This window comes from Fomitiporia mediterranea, assembly GCF_000271605.1.
Source record: "Fomitiporia mediterranea MF3/22 unplaced genomic scaffold FOMMEscaffold_13, whole genome shotgun sequence".
In the NCBI taxonomy this organism is placed as follows: Eukaryota; Fungi; Basidiomycota; class Agaricomycetes; order Hymenochaetales; family Hymenochaetaceae; genus Fomitiporia; species Fomitiporia mediterranea.
Genome location: NW_006760398.1, coordinates 1,135,478 through 1,150,065, shown reverse-complemented (window position 1 = coordinate 1,150,065; position 14,588 = coordinate 1,135,478). Strand labels below are relative to the sequence as shown.

The window sequence follows — 14,588 nt, the reverse complement described above, 5'->3', positions numbered from 1 at the left end:
CCAACTTACAAAAATGGCTAAATTCATACTATGCTGAGGAGTACCAGACACCTAGACAGTGGCTGATATGTTTATACACTACATATTCAAAGATTAAGGAACCCTAAAATCTATAATTTTAGACTAAGGAACTCAATTTGTCTTGTGATTCATGTAAAAACTATTAGAAAACTTAGGAATCAAATGGAAGGCCAGTACAGTATATCATCCACAGACAGATGGACAAACAGAATGAGTAAATCAAACCTTGGAACAATACCTCAAATACTATACTAACCCCTAAAAGACTAATTGGGCCAAACTACTACTAATTGCTGAATTTGTATATAACAATACACAAAGTTCATCTACAAAGAAGACCCCTTTCAAACTAGTACTAGGAAGAAGGCCAACTATAGAAATGACACTGTATGAAGGAAATATACTTATAGTACAGGACTACCTGGAAGAACTAGAAGAAGTGCAAGCAGAAGCCTAAGACATACTTAAATAAGCAAAAACCACTATGACCCTATATACAAACCTCAAACAAGGACCCATGCCTAATTATAAACCAAATGATTTGGTTTTAATTAATATGAAAAACTTCTCAATAGTATCACCAAAACAAAAACTGGAAGTACAATACACTAGACCCTATTCTGTGAAACAAAGAATAGGAAACATATTATACTGATTAAAGTTACTAAAAACAATCACAGTCTACCTAGTGTTCCATACTTCCCTCCTAATACTTTACAGGAGTAAACCTTACCTAGGACAAGAAGCAATCACACAACCTCCCCCTATAGAAGTTGATAGAACTCTAGAATATGAAGTTGAAAAAATAGAAGCAGTACAACAAACAAAACCAAACAAAATTGAATACTTGATCAAATGGAAAGGATACAGAGAATATACTTGGGAACCAATTGAAAATCTGTACAACACTATAGAATGACTCTAAGAATATTACTAAAATAACCCTCAAAGTATTAAACCTAGACTCAAACCTTAATGGTTCTGAAAAGCTCTAGGAAAACACTGAACACCTAACCAAGTAATATGAACATAAAATCAAATAACTATGATATAAAAGAAGGACAAAAACAATAGTCAATAACAGTAATGAGTAACCTGACAATTTACAACCTAGTCCAAACACTGACATACACTACTAACAATAACATGCCTTGTCTTGTAACTATCTGTCAAGACTACCACCTCTCATTCTCCCCCTGTCCTCCCTATCTCTAATACTAATAACCTAATCAAACCTATCTCTGTCTACTAGGCTGAAACTACATAACAAACCACACAGGGCAATACTATGAACAGGAATTCAACGATTTTACAGTAGTATATAGTATAATATCAATACTATGATACTAATACCTGTTAGCCCCCTAAATTAAAGGAGAACATTTTCAATTCACTATTGAATGGGTAGTGACATTAAACACAGTAGAGGAATCAGAATTCTTGTGCCTTACATACAAACTCAGCCACTACTTGTAGTACTGAAATATCCTTAACATCAACCATGCCTATAGTATAAAGGTTTGCTTTAAGATTACTTACACTGCTCAGCAAATCACATTGTTCAGGCTGCAATTTGGTACATTCATAGCCTTACATATGACTAGTGTACAAGTAACCCAAACTGTAACACACAAAATACTCTACTATAACAAATACATTTAAGATACAACAGCCATATACTAGTATGTACACAACTATTACACTACTATGATTCAAGACATTATTCAAAAATGGTACAATACTCATCCACTCATTCAACCACCTTAGCTACCACTACTAAACACATGAAGTCCTTTAATTACAGAAATACAGGATTTGGACCTAGAACTGGAAAGCAAACAAGAAATGACTCTACATACACTAGCACTACTATACACTTTATTACTACAAATCCTACCCCTGCTAATGAGTGTACTACTTACAGTATAACAGCTAGAGCAGGATATTAGAATGCTAGAAACTCTACATTCATTTATTATTCTATTACCTACAGTACTACAATAAAAAGAACAAAAAGAACCATTATTATAAAAAGTCTTTTGTTGTTGTAGATTTGTCAAGTTTGTTTCAGAAGGGTTTCAATAACTAATGGTACCTAATACTTTGCAAAATACTATAAGTATGAGTATCATAAGTACAAAAGTCTCTTAGAAATAAACTTACAAATTAGCATATACAAAAAAGAAATCATTTATAAGGGATAATTTCAAGAATTCTTACAAAATAAACAGCTTTGAAATACAATCACTAGAGCAATCCTAAATGGAATTCCCCTCAATTCTTGTATTAGGATCACTACAATCTCAAATCCATCAGTTGTATGAAAGTAGAAATTACTACTACTTGCTATATCAAGACATACAACAAGCAACCATAATATCACCATTCCTACAACATACTGAATCTAGGAGTCAAGAGTATATTCTATACAGAACTACAGTACACTCTATCTAGAACCTGAACTGTAACCACAGTCTCAACTAAGAATTGTCAGAACTCTAGCATTGTATTGTCCATAATATTCATTACATTCAAGCCTAGACAAGGACTCAAACACAGGAGCATCCCTAATTGGAAACTTTACAGCTTACTAGCTGTGTTAGTATACCTTAAAGGCAAGATTGACACTAAATACTTACTGTATAAGGCTCACACTACTCTCACCTGTGCAGAACTACTTCTACTGTTGTAATAGCTATCCCTATTAGGGTAAGTAGACTAACAGACAGAAATAGAATCCACAAATGTATAATGACACTCTAAAGCTGTTGTAAAGACTTTACCAACTGTACTACTAGGGCTAACATCCAAACAAAGTATTCTAAATAATATGCATTATCTCAGAAGTAATGGGAGAAGTAACAATTTGTAAAAAATCAAACATCTTTACTCACAACTACAAATCCATCCTTATTAGGTGATCAACATTAGTTAATCACTTGAAGAGGGGGTAGTGAAAGGATTCAGAAGGATTTGTAATAGTACATAATGAAGAAAACCAGACTTTACTATAAAGCACACAGAGACTATGCCAGAAATGTAATCATGTGACACAACTTCAAGAATGTGTACAAACAATAATAACATATCAAATGTGCCAGGATAGGCAAATCTACAAAACACAAAGTATACAAACAGAAAGAAACACAATGCAAGTAGTAGCATACTGAATACTATTCAATCAACCACAACACTGAATACAACATATTATACATGAAGGAATAAAACACAGAAGGAAGGAAGCATCATTCAAAATGTATATACACAAAATATACAACCCAACAATACATGAAGAATGCAAAGCAGTACAATTACATTTATCAATAAAGACATACTAAGATTATGAAGAAAATACAGTACAAATATTTGCCTCAATATAGAGTACTATCTAAGATGATAAAACACACAGTTGTACTGTATTAACAACCAGTCATTGTGAAGGACTAACAAAACAATACAATATTAAAGTAATATACAGAGATCACTGTCCAATAATACTATAAGAACACAAACACCTTAGATCTATAGAACTCAGATCTGAAGACCCTTATGTGCTCAACAAATGGTGAAAGGCAGGCAAGCCTTATACAAAACTTATTATACTATACAGGTGCTCAATGACAGAGCCACCCAGAACTCAGAATTAATAGTACTAATCACAAGAAAGGCTAATTAAACTTAGCCAAGGAAAAGAAGCACTCCTGAGGAATCAAATGAGAAAGCTGTGTAAGAAGCATGTAGTAGGAAAGACTCAACATTGATCCTTATCCTAAAACAGAAACAACTAATGTCTCAAACATACAAAAACACTAATACACATTGTAAAGACATACAGTGACATATTAAAAATACTACAACATAGCACACAGACTGTCCAAAGAACAGAACCACTCAGCTCACAAAGAAATAGGAGAATAAATCTTAATTAAAGTAGTATAAAAAGAGCTTCATTTATTGTGTAAAGAGCATCATACTTAATAACAGTTTATTCAAGGACAGCTTGTGAACTAGCTGTAACAACATACTTGCTCTCTTATATAAATCTTTACACAAACAATACTACCCTCTTTACCTTGAACCCAAAACATGTTAAACTACTCTCAGGGGCATTAACTCCCCCTCTGCTAAGTGTAAGTACTATCAACACTCTTAAGGACATATTCCTAGTTGAGCAAAGACAGAGGCTACACTCAGGACTAGCAGTTACATAGTTAAGGACCTGCCTGTTGCCTGTAAACCTACAACAAGAGGTGTAATTCCTGTACAGAAATATAGTCCATAACAGTGTGAATGACAATTTATTTGTAATCATAATGTTTATTAGAGTCAAGTTTCAGACATTTGTAAGACAGAACAAGTATAGAGTAGTGTGTATGTTTGTGCTAGAGTCTAATATATTAACACAATGTATTAGTTCAGTATTATTATAATGTATTATATTGATACATACATTTGGATTGTACTTAAAGTCCTTAATGACTTCTTTTGTATTGTCAAATGAGTTTATAAAGTTGTCTACTTGTATAACACTATCCTCTTGTACTTTAAATGCTAAGAATATGTCAGATTCAGTAGATTCAGCAGATTCAGCAGATAGAGCAGATAGAACAGGTAAACTACTAGAGTTTAATACTAAGGCTTCTACAATTACAGACTCTAGCATTAGTATTTCATTAATATCTTTAATAAATGCTGTTTTGTTATTGTCTCTAATGAATACTGTGTAGTAAGTGCAGGTTGAGACAACATAGTAGTAGTAGTAGAAGTAGTAGCTGTTTACCTATACTTTTTCTTTCAAGCTTCTATTGTTTTGTTTATTGAGGGATTTTGGCAGTCTTTTAACATATGCTCATACTTATTACAATTGTAGCATTTAACTTTACTGTAAGGCTTTGTTTTGCCTTTTGCTACACTTTTACCTTTTGTTTGTAGGCTGTCTTGTTTAGTATCTTGTTTTGTTTAGGAGTACTAAGAATGATACTTAGTATATGTGTTTTGCAATTTGTGTATTAACTTAGCTAGCATTAGAACATCTTTCTGAGCTACTGTAACTATTAGTAGTTGACTATAATGAGTAATCTGCCTGTCTAGCATTGTTACTACCCATCTATACTCACAAGGAGTAGTAAGGTTAATCACTAAGATGTATGTATTGTTATTAGGGGCTTTATTATGTATAGACAACTGTCTGTAGATTTGTTCAATGTTGTCTAATGTCTTATCAAACTGTAATACATACTCTTTAACTGTAAACAACATAGATATGTCTATAACATGTGTCATCATTGTTTGAACATTGTATCATTCAGAAAGCACCTTTATGAGACTTCTAATACTTGTATATATTGTGAAGTTTGTATAAATTGTATCAGTTATTATTTTTGTTATACAATAATACAAAACATTGCCTGTATATATGCCAGTGTTATTAGAGGAAGGGGGATTGTGCTCTAGATGATCTGAGAGCATTATGGTAGTAAGCACACTGTGTATGTATAAGCACCATATCTTGTATCCCTTTACACTAGCCAACTTTTCTGTTCCCTTAAAGAACTTTATAACATTAGAGTCCTTTATTGTAGTGTTAACAAAGGTATGCATTGTAGACAACATTGTAATGGGTTTGGTGGGAGGGGAAGGTCTAGGGCTTGGTGTGCTAGCAGGAGGCAAAGGTGTTCTGTAAGAGCAAGTATGTAGGGGCATTCAATAGGCACTAAGGCTCATAACCTTTTAACAAGCATAGTAAGAGTGCCCCCAAACTCTCTCTTATTAAGACATGAAGCAAGTGTCTGCCTTATATACTATATAATGAAGTCCAATAGTCCAAGACATTCCAAGTACAGTAACACTACATAAGGCAATTGGGGATTTCCTAATCTAGAGTACAATCTAATAACCTGGTTTGAAACAATTCACTGCATATAGTTTGATTGCCTGCCCTTCAGAGCCAATCCAAAAAATTGGGAGCTACTGTGCAATTTGCTTTGCTTATCATATATGAAAGGGGTGATCATTACACTGCAGACTGTGCAATACAGCAAGCGCCTTTCGGCTCCAGCCGATTTGAAACAAAGCTGAATGCATGTCATCCTTGTTTGATATTTGCAAACTGTGTCCATGACATCTATATAGCCTCGTCTGAAAGAGAGCTTTATCCACCCTCCCTGCTACAGCAATTATCAGTCTCAGCCACAGGACAAGAAAGCATGTCAAGTTCTGGTAACAAACACAGAAGAACCAGCGAAAGTATATCAAGTGTTGACAATCGAGCACAGGGAGCTGCTCTAAGTCCATTTACCGTCGCTCGCGAGAAATTTCAAGATGCCTGTGCCGATGCTTACAAAGCTCTAGGATCGCTTTACAGAGATATATGTGTAGACAAGGCCATGAAAGATGTGCTCAGGCCATTCTCGCATGCATTGTCTGCTCTGGTTAAATACCATTGTGGGAGCATTTCTGGGTCTACCAAAGAGGAGGCGTATCACAAGGTCATGGAAGAGGTCAATAAAGTGCACTATAGAATAAGAATAAGAAGCGAAAATCATTTTGAGGTCGACCCGTCACTAGATCGAGTTGACAAAGGTTTGAAGGAGGCAGACGAGAACTTGGATGATTTCATCTATACAGCTTGTCTGATATTCAGAAAAGGGTTCCTTTCCTCTTCAGCAAAGGCATTCTCTCTGTTATGTGAGCTATCAGAAGCACAGGCAACCAAAATAAGTACATTCGATGGTAAAGAAGTGAAGGAGCTCCGTAGCGCTATTGACAAGGTCAAGGACATAGCAATGTCCGATGTTGGCCCAGCTCTCGACTGGAATCATCCCGCGCTTTCCAGAACTCTCATTCAAGCAGCAGATGAGCTGAAGGCTTATAAGGAAAAGGCCATTAAACTGAAGCCTGAAAACGACAAGAAGGAGAGGTATGATGCAGCAAACGAGACTATCACGAGAGCAATGGAAAGAATGAAACAATTGTCCAAGTCGTAAGAAAAATAACTGACCTTTCATTTTGTCTTGTTCTCGTTGTAGTCTGTATATGAATCGTATCTGATGATATCTCTCGAGACGTATACAGTACCATAGGGCCAACCGAGCACGGTGAACTCGTCACATCATGTCAAATTGCCAATCTACAATCCGGTAATGACCCACGGATAAGGTAGACTTTAGTGTCATGCAATCGTGCAACAGTGCCACGTTTTTCTGGCGTCAGAATAACGATTCCCACGACAGACGTTACTTTGTTAGTCTCCCACGGTCAACAGACCGAATTTGGGTATCCATAATATAAGCGACAAATAGAAAAAATGTTATGACATAAACTTGTCGTCCTTTACTTCGCAATATTTACTTTACATCACTCGTATAATGCTAGCCGCGCTCCACACCGTTGACGCCATGAGGCGAAGACCCTACAATGTTGCACAACTACTAGTGCTCCTCTTCAAATGTCTCAACCGGTTTTGCAATCCCAGAACGGCCGAGACTACGCTTGAACCCCGCACCATCTTTAACGTACTTGACCTCCAGAGCAGGCTTTACAGGATGGTCTGTTACAAGATTCCCTAGCTGTCGAAACATGTCATTAATTTTGTGGTCATTTCTTTTGAGCAATTCACTAAAACATGTCTTCTTCAAGTATTTGTACATTTCATGCAAAGTCGGTTCGACGTCGCACTGCTAGTTGTACTCGTCTTTCCTTGCTGGGATGTGCTCTTCGTGTAACAAGTGGAGGAATTTCTGAGATGCTTTTATACTGACATTTGGAGAAGCGGGGTACTTAGGGACTTTAGGTGGTAACTGAGATCTCATGTGGATGGAAATTTTGGAGCGTGTTGCCGATGATGGATCGAAAAACTTTTCGAACATCGTACGCACGTCACGCAACTTTATACTTGGGAGCAATTCTGCATTTTTCTTGTTTTCTTTAAAATCATAGTATCCATCCTGAATAGCGGACCAGAATCTTTCTGTCTCTCCCATAATACCTTTAGGTATTCCCGTCCACTGTCTCCAGAGTGATCTTTTATGACTTTCGAACATTTCGTCGGACATGGCCCGAATAACCTTACGCATATATATCAAGAAGGCATCAATACGCGACTCCAGATATCTTGTGTCGATTCCGGACTCTATCAGTAGTTGCCAACCAATTGACTCAACATCTGTTACTGTACGAGAGAAAACCGAGTATCCGAGCAGTTGTTTCGTTCGAAGGATGCCAAATGCTGGCTCTGTCAAGATTTGGGCGAGAAGGTGGCATGTAACCTGGACGTGTTTGTCGGACTTATTACCAACATGACAGTAATACAATACACTTGAGTTGGCCTCCTCAGGGTTGGGTACAGGCTGATCCCAGACATAATTGCATCCTATTAAAACTAACACTAAATGCCTATTTTCAAGACATAAGACATGTACCTTCAGGAAGAAGTCGTGAACGCAGCTTAGGGACTTCATGTTCTGGGACGGTTTTAGCTTCGAACGTTCTCTCGACTAATAATGTGAGCCCTAGGACATCCTATACGGTCATATATATAGCAGTTGTATTATAAATAATGACTGGCTCACCCCCTTTCTTAAGTTACCATTAGCTAGAATTACAAAGTTCAGTCCCGACAGTAGTGCCTCTACGTGCTCGGAAAGTTCCTCAACCGTAATATCTATTCCATCTATATAAGCTACTATAACGGTGTGGAATATAGTGATTAACAACAAACCTTTCAACGCTTCCAACCTCTCCTCCGTGCTGAGACAGTCATCTTCAATAAGGTAGAGTATGTGAGACTCGGAGAGTTCACAAAGATTCAAGAGGCGATCATTCTTCACAGCTCGTCGTTCCTGTGGAATGCAGTTTAGCCCCAAAATGCAGTCTTATCGCCCAAACATGATTCGTAACGTCACCTGTTTAATCATAACTTTCAACCTATCCTTCCGAATGTCAAGATGCTTCATCTTGTCTAGAACTACCTGAACTAGATCATGTAATTTATCTGTGTAACCAATAAAGTTCATTTCAAAGCCGCACGTAGCACTGAATAAGCTGTAGCGCAGCCCGGCAACGTTTGCGTAGAACGCATATTCATGAACCGCATCCTCTACCAGATCTACGAACATTTGGGTCAATATCATAGCTCGAGAATTAGCTCCAGCAGCTGGCCTATTAAGAAAGGCGTGGGTCAAGGAGTGCGTAAGCTAGAGTCTAACTAGAACGAATGAGATCGTACTCACGTTCGTCCTGCAATATGCAAAATAGCTTTTGGTACAAAGAATCGATCGTCTAACTTATACCAGGCCTCCATGTGTGGTGTACGCATAATGAGCGTGGGGCGTTGCTTTGGTTTATAAACGTGTACGCCGTACACGACGGTGTTCTCAGGAATAAATGGATTTGGTCCTGGCAAAGCAAGATCGGGTATGTCATTGTCTTCGCGAGCCTGATAATCATAGACGATGATGAGAGAGAATGGCCCAAATACCTATGTATATACTTACATCACAAATGAACTTAGCGTCAAACTGTTTCTTTACATACTTGGCTCCAAACCATCGTTCCTTGTGCCATGTCTCTCCCTTCGGAATATGGTCATGATTACGAGCCGCTACAATAACGTAACAGTTCTCAACATCCAGATCCTCTGATGTATGCCTGACGAGCTTCTCATTCCACTCCCAATGCAGTAAAGGTCCATTCAGGAGGAGAGCACGCGGTGTTGGATACTTCATCGAATCGACAATGTCCCTAACCAAAAAAAGTGCCTGTGGTTCCCGGTCGTAGATGAATGACAGCCTTTCGATCCACTCCCGCTCTCTCGGTATCCACCGTGGGATCTGAGATTTGCACAATAGGTTGATGAACTTGAAGCATGTTAATATAACTTCTCGATGGTTCTCTATACGTACATCATCGACAGTGAACATGGAACAAGAAAATAAGACGCACCCAATCCTTCTTTCGTCAAGTCGAAGGTCAGCTTGAGCAGACTGATTCCATGACCGTAGATCGCACATCCGGCAACTAGTCTCAAAAGCCATCCCTTATTTTTTAAGTACGAATATAGCGAACCCGGACATTCATGACCGAGTAGATGAACGAGGTAGTATACCGGCTTTTCACGCCACTGAGATAACTGCCAGGAGATGGGGAAGGCAATATTTATTCTATACATTTTCTCAATTGTCTTAACATAAATGATTTTCTAACGAATAATAGACCATTTCAGGACCGAGTTCTATGCAAACACAAGTCTAGAAAACGTACCCCAAGTTCTTCCTTCCCGTATGGCTGCGTAGCAGAGGAGATATCGGCCGGGTATTGTCCTCTGCTTTTTATCGGCGAAAAGAATCTCACAACCGTATCGATCATCTTGTGAGGAGGTTCTGGCCGATGCGATCAGAACTGAGATGGACTGTGATGGTGAAGCAACGTACCATTCCCAGCTACTGCCAACTTCATCCTCTCTGCATAATATTCCCTCTCCCACCACTTTTTCAAATGCTCTCGGGCCTTCAGGGCAGCTACTTTCTTTGCTTCTTCTTCGATGGCTTGCAAGTCCGTTTTACTCGGGGATCTGCTTAATTGCCTACTAGTATGACTACTTTCTGAGTCTGAAGGTGTCTGGGTTGGGGAATATGCGCTCCGACCGGTACTATTACTGACAGATCTTCTATGGCCGTGGCAATCCTCCCTTAACTGCTTCGCAGGCAAACTGACATGGCTCCCACCACTTCTCAATGAAGTCTCGCTGACGTTCATACTCCACGAACCTTGCTCATCCCTCGCGTGCTTCCTGAACGAGGAGATTCGACTAAAGGGGCTATCATTCCTCTCGGAAATCTCGCTACCAGAGTTTCTGCTTGGGGATCTGCTTATATGCCTGTTTTCATCTTTGTTAAACCCATGACACAGGGGTGATGCCTTCGAGGCGAGAAATTTCCCTATTAGCGTGTCCTTGTTTCCGGTGTTGAACTTTCTTAAAGGATGTGCTGGATGGGCAAGTGAATTTTCAACATATCCTAATCTCCGAATATCATCTTGGAGCCCTTCTGAATACTCGGAATCAATCGCCTCGACCTCGCGTAGAGCCGAGTCTTTATGGAAACGTGGACAGTAAAAGAGTGCGGAAAAGCGATCGAGCGCGCCCTCGAGGGCATCCGAAGCGACTTCAAAGTGAAATTCTGTATTGGAGGCACCCGTCACCGCATTGGTGTAGCCGTGGTTCAAGGTAATGTGCTACATACTTATAGTGAGAGACGTCTGAGGTATTAATTTCCCAAGACCATACCTCCTTAAAGGCGCTTTCCTCTGGATATTTCTTCGAGCCCTATAGGCATAGCCATAGAACTTAGCGCCATGGGAACAGACAAAGAGAAGAATGGATCCAAAGACTTGGCTTACCATGAACAACAGGTGTTCGCAATAATGGGCTTCACCGGCCATGTCTTCCTGCGAAACTAGTAAGTAACGTCATTGGCGGGTGTCATATTTAACCGATCCGCAGCATTTTGGATGCGACATGCAGCAGCTATTGAGGGTGGAACATCACAGCGAAATGGTGTGATGTTCCGAAGAATGTACCACTGGTGTAAGGGAAGAGAGTTTAAGTTGACTTACTGGGTCATTGAACGATCCTGTCGCGACGTCCATGCAAGCAGCCGACATGTCCAAATAGACGTCGCTAATGATTGTAGCTTCAAGACCGTTGCATAGACGAATAACAGCATACTGATGGCAATCTATATAACTTGTTTGTACTGGTGCCGTATAAATGTAGTAGGCTGGTACTTCATCCTTGGCGGGAACAAGCTCCCAATTCTGGGAATCCTCCTTCAATGTTGTCTTCACGGTCACAGGTCCTCCCCTCATGCCGATAGGAAACGAGCTAAGAGATTTACCCTAGAGAGAGTGGGAAGAAATAACGAAGGGCGAGAAAATCAGGTCTTGAAGTGTTTCGATAAGAGTATCCCGACACGCCGTTATGATGACAGACTTACCGCTTGCAGAGGAATTCCTGATCGCCGACTCGATAGACTTTCTGAAGCAGAATCGGAGAGAAAGGCATATTAGTGACTTCGCACATGAAAAGGACAAAGGATGAATACCGTTTAGCTCTGTGAGTCCTTGACGAGCTTATTCGCGAGTGTTTGCAAGTCAAAGTTAGCTACACTACTCGATAACGTTGGTAGCCATTGTACTTATTGTTCGATCAAGTTTGCCTGTCTCTAATGACCTATATGCCTTGTACTCACATCACTTGCTGATATTGGGCCATTTGTTGATGTGGCATTATCAAAAGCAAAGTTGTCAGCATGGACAAAACATCACGTGCCTGGAATTGGCAATCGTCGCTACTTCAAAGTTCATATGGAGAAGCCTGGTCTTTTGGGGGTAATGTTTATCCATTGCCCCTGATATAGTCAGAACTTGGAAGACATATTTTCACTACGTCGAGGAAATTATTAATATTGTTGTGAAAACAATATTCTGGACCCGCAATGTTAGATTCTCAAAGTAAGACTCGTTCGGGCTCCCTTTGCTCTTGATTGGTTCGAGAATATATCAAGTTTATTGAAGAAATATTGCGCATTTGATCGTACCAGTCTATATGACAACATCCGAAATCTCTGAAGTATCATGTAAAGAGAACCAATCATACCGTCATGAATAGAAATAAGTGAAGTCTCGAAGGTTATCATCGGCCGTTGACTAGTCACTTCTCTTCGTTGCCCAAGCCATGTCCCATCGTATTGCCCAGTTCGCATTAGAACAAGGGTCTGTGACCTCTGTACGAGCACGCTGAAACCAATCGTTGACAATTTCCTCTGGTATGCCACTTGATAGTAGGAACGGCTTGCTTGCTGGCAGGAAGTTCTAAAGAAAATTGCAAGGCAAGTTAGATAGTTGAAGCTGCGGATGATACGGGGCATTTCTAAGTTATGGGAGCTCACGAGCATGTTCCGACCCGTCAACCGTGCAAGTCCCTCACTACGCTCACATTCTTCCCTTCTATCTTCGCCATCATCAGGCCGTAAGGGTTTCCATGGGCGGACGGGGCTTAAATATGTACGTTTGCCAGTAAACTCCAACGTAGGCTCCTTGCGTACTAAATTTCCGACGTGTTCGCCACCCAAGTAGTCCGGATCATTGTGTGAAGCGAGCTGCCGACCAATTACTTCTTGGAACCAGAGCGCCATCCAGCTACCCCCTGGCTCCGCATTAGGACTGCCGAGTTTATTCGATAAGAACTGTGTATTGGAGGAGGCAGCAGGCACAACAATTGATCCATCGGGACTAAACAGCTTAGCATTGGCGTCACCAATTAGGAGGAGCCCGCCTGCAGGGAGTCAGCTGACGGAAACCTGTATGCTAAGGGGGGCTCACCTGGTTTCAGGACTTTTACGATTTCTTGCATTAGCTGGGCTCTATTAAGGATCTAATTGAAAAACGAGTTTAAGTATAAATATAGAAAAATGCGAACTGGTATCAAGTACGTACGTGTCCGGCTACGCAGCGGCAATGCACCACATCAAATGATTCCCTGTAGTCGTCTAGGCCTTTTGTCAAATCGGCCATAACGAAGCTGGTCAGGTGCAAGTCAATAAAAAGTTAACTCCACCTTGGAAGACAGGCAAACGTAAGAACATGATCCTGCTGACCTGCAATTAGGCGGAAACAAATTCCTTCATAAACACGAATGGATACACATTAGCAAATTCTTACGTTCAGCAAGAGGGTCTTATAGTGAAACGCGGGAGCAAAAAACTATCAGAAGAGTAGACTCACCGTAACTTTGGCTCGGTTAGATCTAATCCGACCACATTCGCATGCGGATAGAACGCGGCCATCTCCGCTGCCCTATCAAAAATAAAATCTTGATTCTCAGCCATTCAGTTCGTCATTGCGCAATGTGGAGGAAGGGCGCCGTGGAGAAGGAATATAGCGATTAACCGACCAGATACCAGAACCGGAGCCTAAATCGAGAATAGATGGCGGAGTCGCATCTTCTCCGCCAGGCCTTTGGGAAAGCAGCTTCTGCATGGTTTCTTCCACCTCTGGGGGGTAGAAGCCTGACCCTCCATACATGAGTTTCCACATGCGGTGCTGCAGCGTAAGCCTCTGCAAACGTTTTATAATGTAGCATAAGTCCCCAGTTGGAATGAACTGTGGCATTACTCACATCATGCTCTTCTGAATCCGCAGGAAGGTAGTATGCCTACACGGATGAGAAAGAGAGATAACATATTCAGGCACTCATCCAACGAACAGCTCCCATTACCGCGTACTTCACTCTGAATATTCATTCCCCTTCCATAGACGTCTCTAAGACCTCCGGAACTCCTGGTAAGAGCAACGACAGCCATGAATGTGAGGGCGGGAGGAGGTCAGTCTAACGCTTGATCCTCTGAATACGCCCGTGGCGACTAATTAAGTACAGACGTGGGGGCGCGAGCAGCCAAGACAAGAGATGTCTAGCACTCATAATGGTCTTATAGCGTTCGCACATAAGGGACCCGTGATAGTCTTCTTGACTCTTCCATCTTGTTTTCCATCTGGACGTCGAAAGCAGG

The 14,588-nt window shown here is 40.3% G+C and overlaps 3 protein-coding genes across 3 annotated transcripts; 1 reads left to right on the top strand and 2 right to left on the bottom strand.

Annotated features, from left to right (window-relative positions):
• Positions 1 to 6,227: 6,227 nt before the first annotated feature.
• Positions 6,228 to 7,306, top strand: FOMMEDRAFT_31325 (uncharacterized protein; the record flags this gene model as incomplete). Its single annotated transcript, XM_007270329.1, has 3 exons — positions 6,228 to 6,940; positions 7,096 to 7,160; positions 7,212 to 7,306. 3 exons carry the CDS (start codon positions 6,228 to 6,230, stop codon positions 7,304 to 7,306), a joined length of 873 nt encoding a protein of 290 aa, XP_007270391.1.
• A 145-nt stretch (positions 7,307 to 7,451) lies between these two features.
• On the bottom strand, positions 7,452 to 12,258 carry FOMMEDRAFT_170571 (uncharacterized protein; the record flags this gene model as incomplete). The annotated part of the gene is made up of 17 exons (XM_007270497.1): positions 12,216 to 12,258; positions 12,123 to 12,150; positions 12,015 to 12,055; positions 11,635 to 11,960; positions 11,419 to 11,466; positions 11,306 to 11,344; positions 10,452 to 11,253; positions 10,282 to 10,400; positions 9,964 to 10,219; positions 9,516 to 9,913; positions 9,252 to 9,457; positions 8,925 to 9,180; positions 8,741 to 8,861; positions 8,592 to 8,683; positions 8,442 to 8,541; positions 7,782 to 8,392; positions 7,452 to 7,589 (listed from the first exon to the last, which is right to left on the bottom strand). Exons 4-17 carry the CDS (start codon positions 11,884 to 11,886, stop codon positions 7,452 to 7,454), a joined length of 3,438 nt encoding a protein of 1,145 aa, XP_007270559.1. The 5' UTR covers positions 11,887 to 11,960; positions 12,015 to 12,055; positions 12,123 to 12,150; positions 12,216 to 12,258.
• A 325-nt stretch (positions 12,259 to 12,583) lies between these two features.
• On the bottom strand, positions 12,584 to 14,462 carry FOMMEDRAFT_170569 (S-adenosyl-L-methionine-dependent methyltransferase). The gene is made up of 9 exons (XM_007270496.1): positions 14,304 to 14,462; positions 14,198 to 14,233; positions 13,973 to 14,136; positions 13,804 to 13,875; positions 13,677 to 13,700; positions 13,516 to 13,600; positions 13,402 to 13,453; positions 12,969 to 13,354; positions 12,584 to 12,891 (listed from the first exon to the last, which is right to left on the bottom strand). The coding sequence occupies exons 1-9, from the start codon at positions 14,379 to 14,381 to the stop codon at positions 12,727 to 12,729; spliced, it is 1,062 nt and encodes a 353-aa protein (XP_007270558.1). The 5' UTR covers positions 14,382 to 14,462; the 3' UTR covers positions 12,584 to 12,726.
• Positions 14,463 to 14,588: the final 126 nt, after the last annotated feature.

Bases quoted from the DNA above. Each gene is read 5' to 3' on its own strand.
- FOMMEDRAFT_170569 (XM_007270496.1), bottom strand. From the start codon at position 14,381: ATGGCTGTCGTTGCTCTTACCAGGAGTTCCGGAGGTCTTAGAGACGTC. The intron at 14,234-14,303 runs GTACGCGGTAAT...TCATCCGTGTAG, and splicing joins GAATGAATATTCAGAGTGAA to GCATACTACCTTCCTGCGGA. The intron at 13,355-13,401 runs GTGAGCCCCCCT...GACTCCCTGCAG, and splicing joins CGTAAAAGTCCTGAAACCAG to GCGGGCTCCTCCTAATTGGT.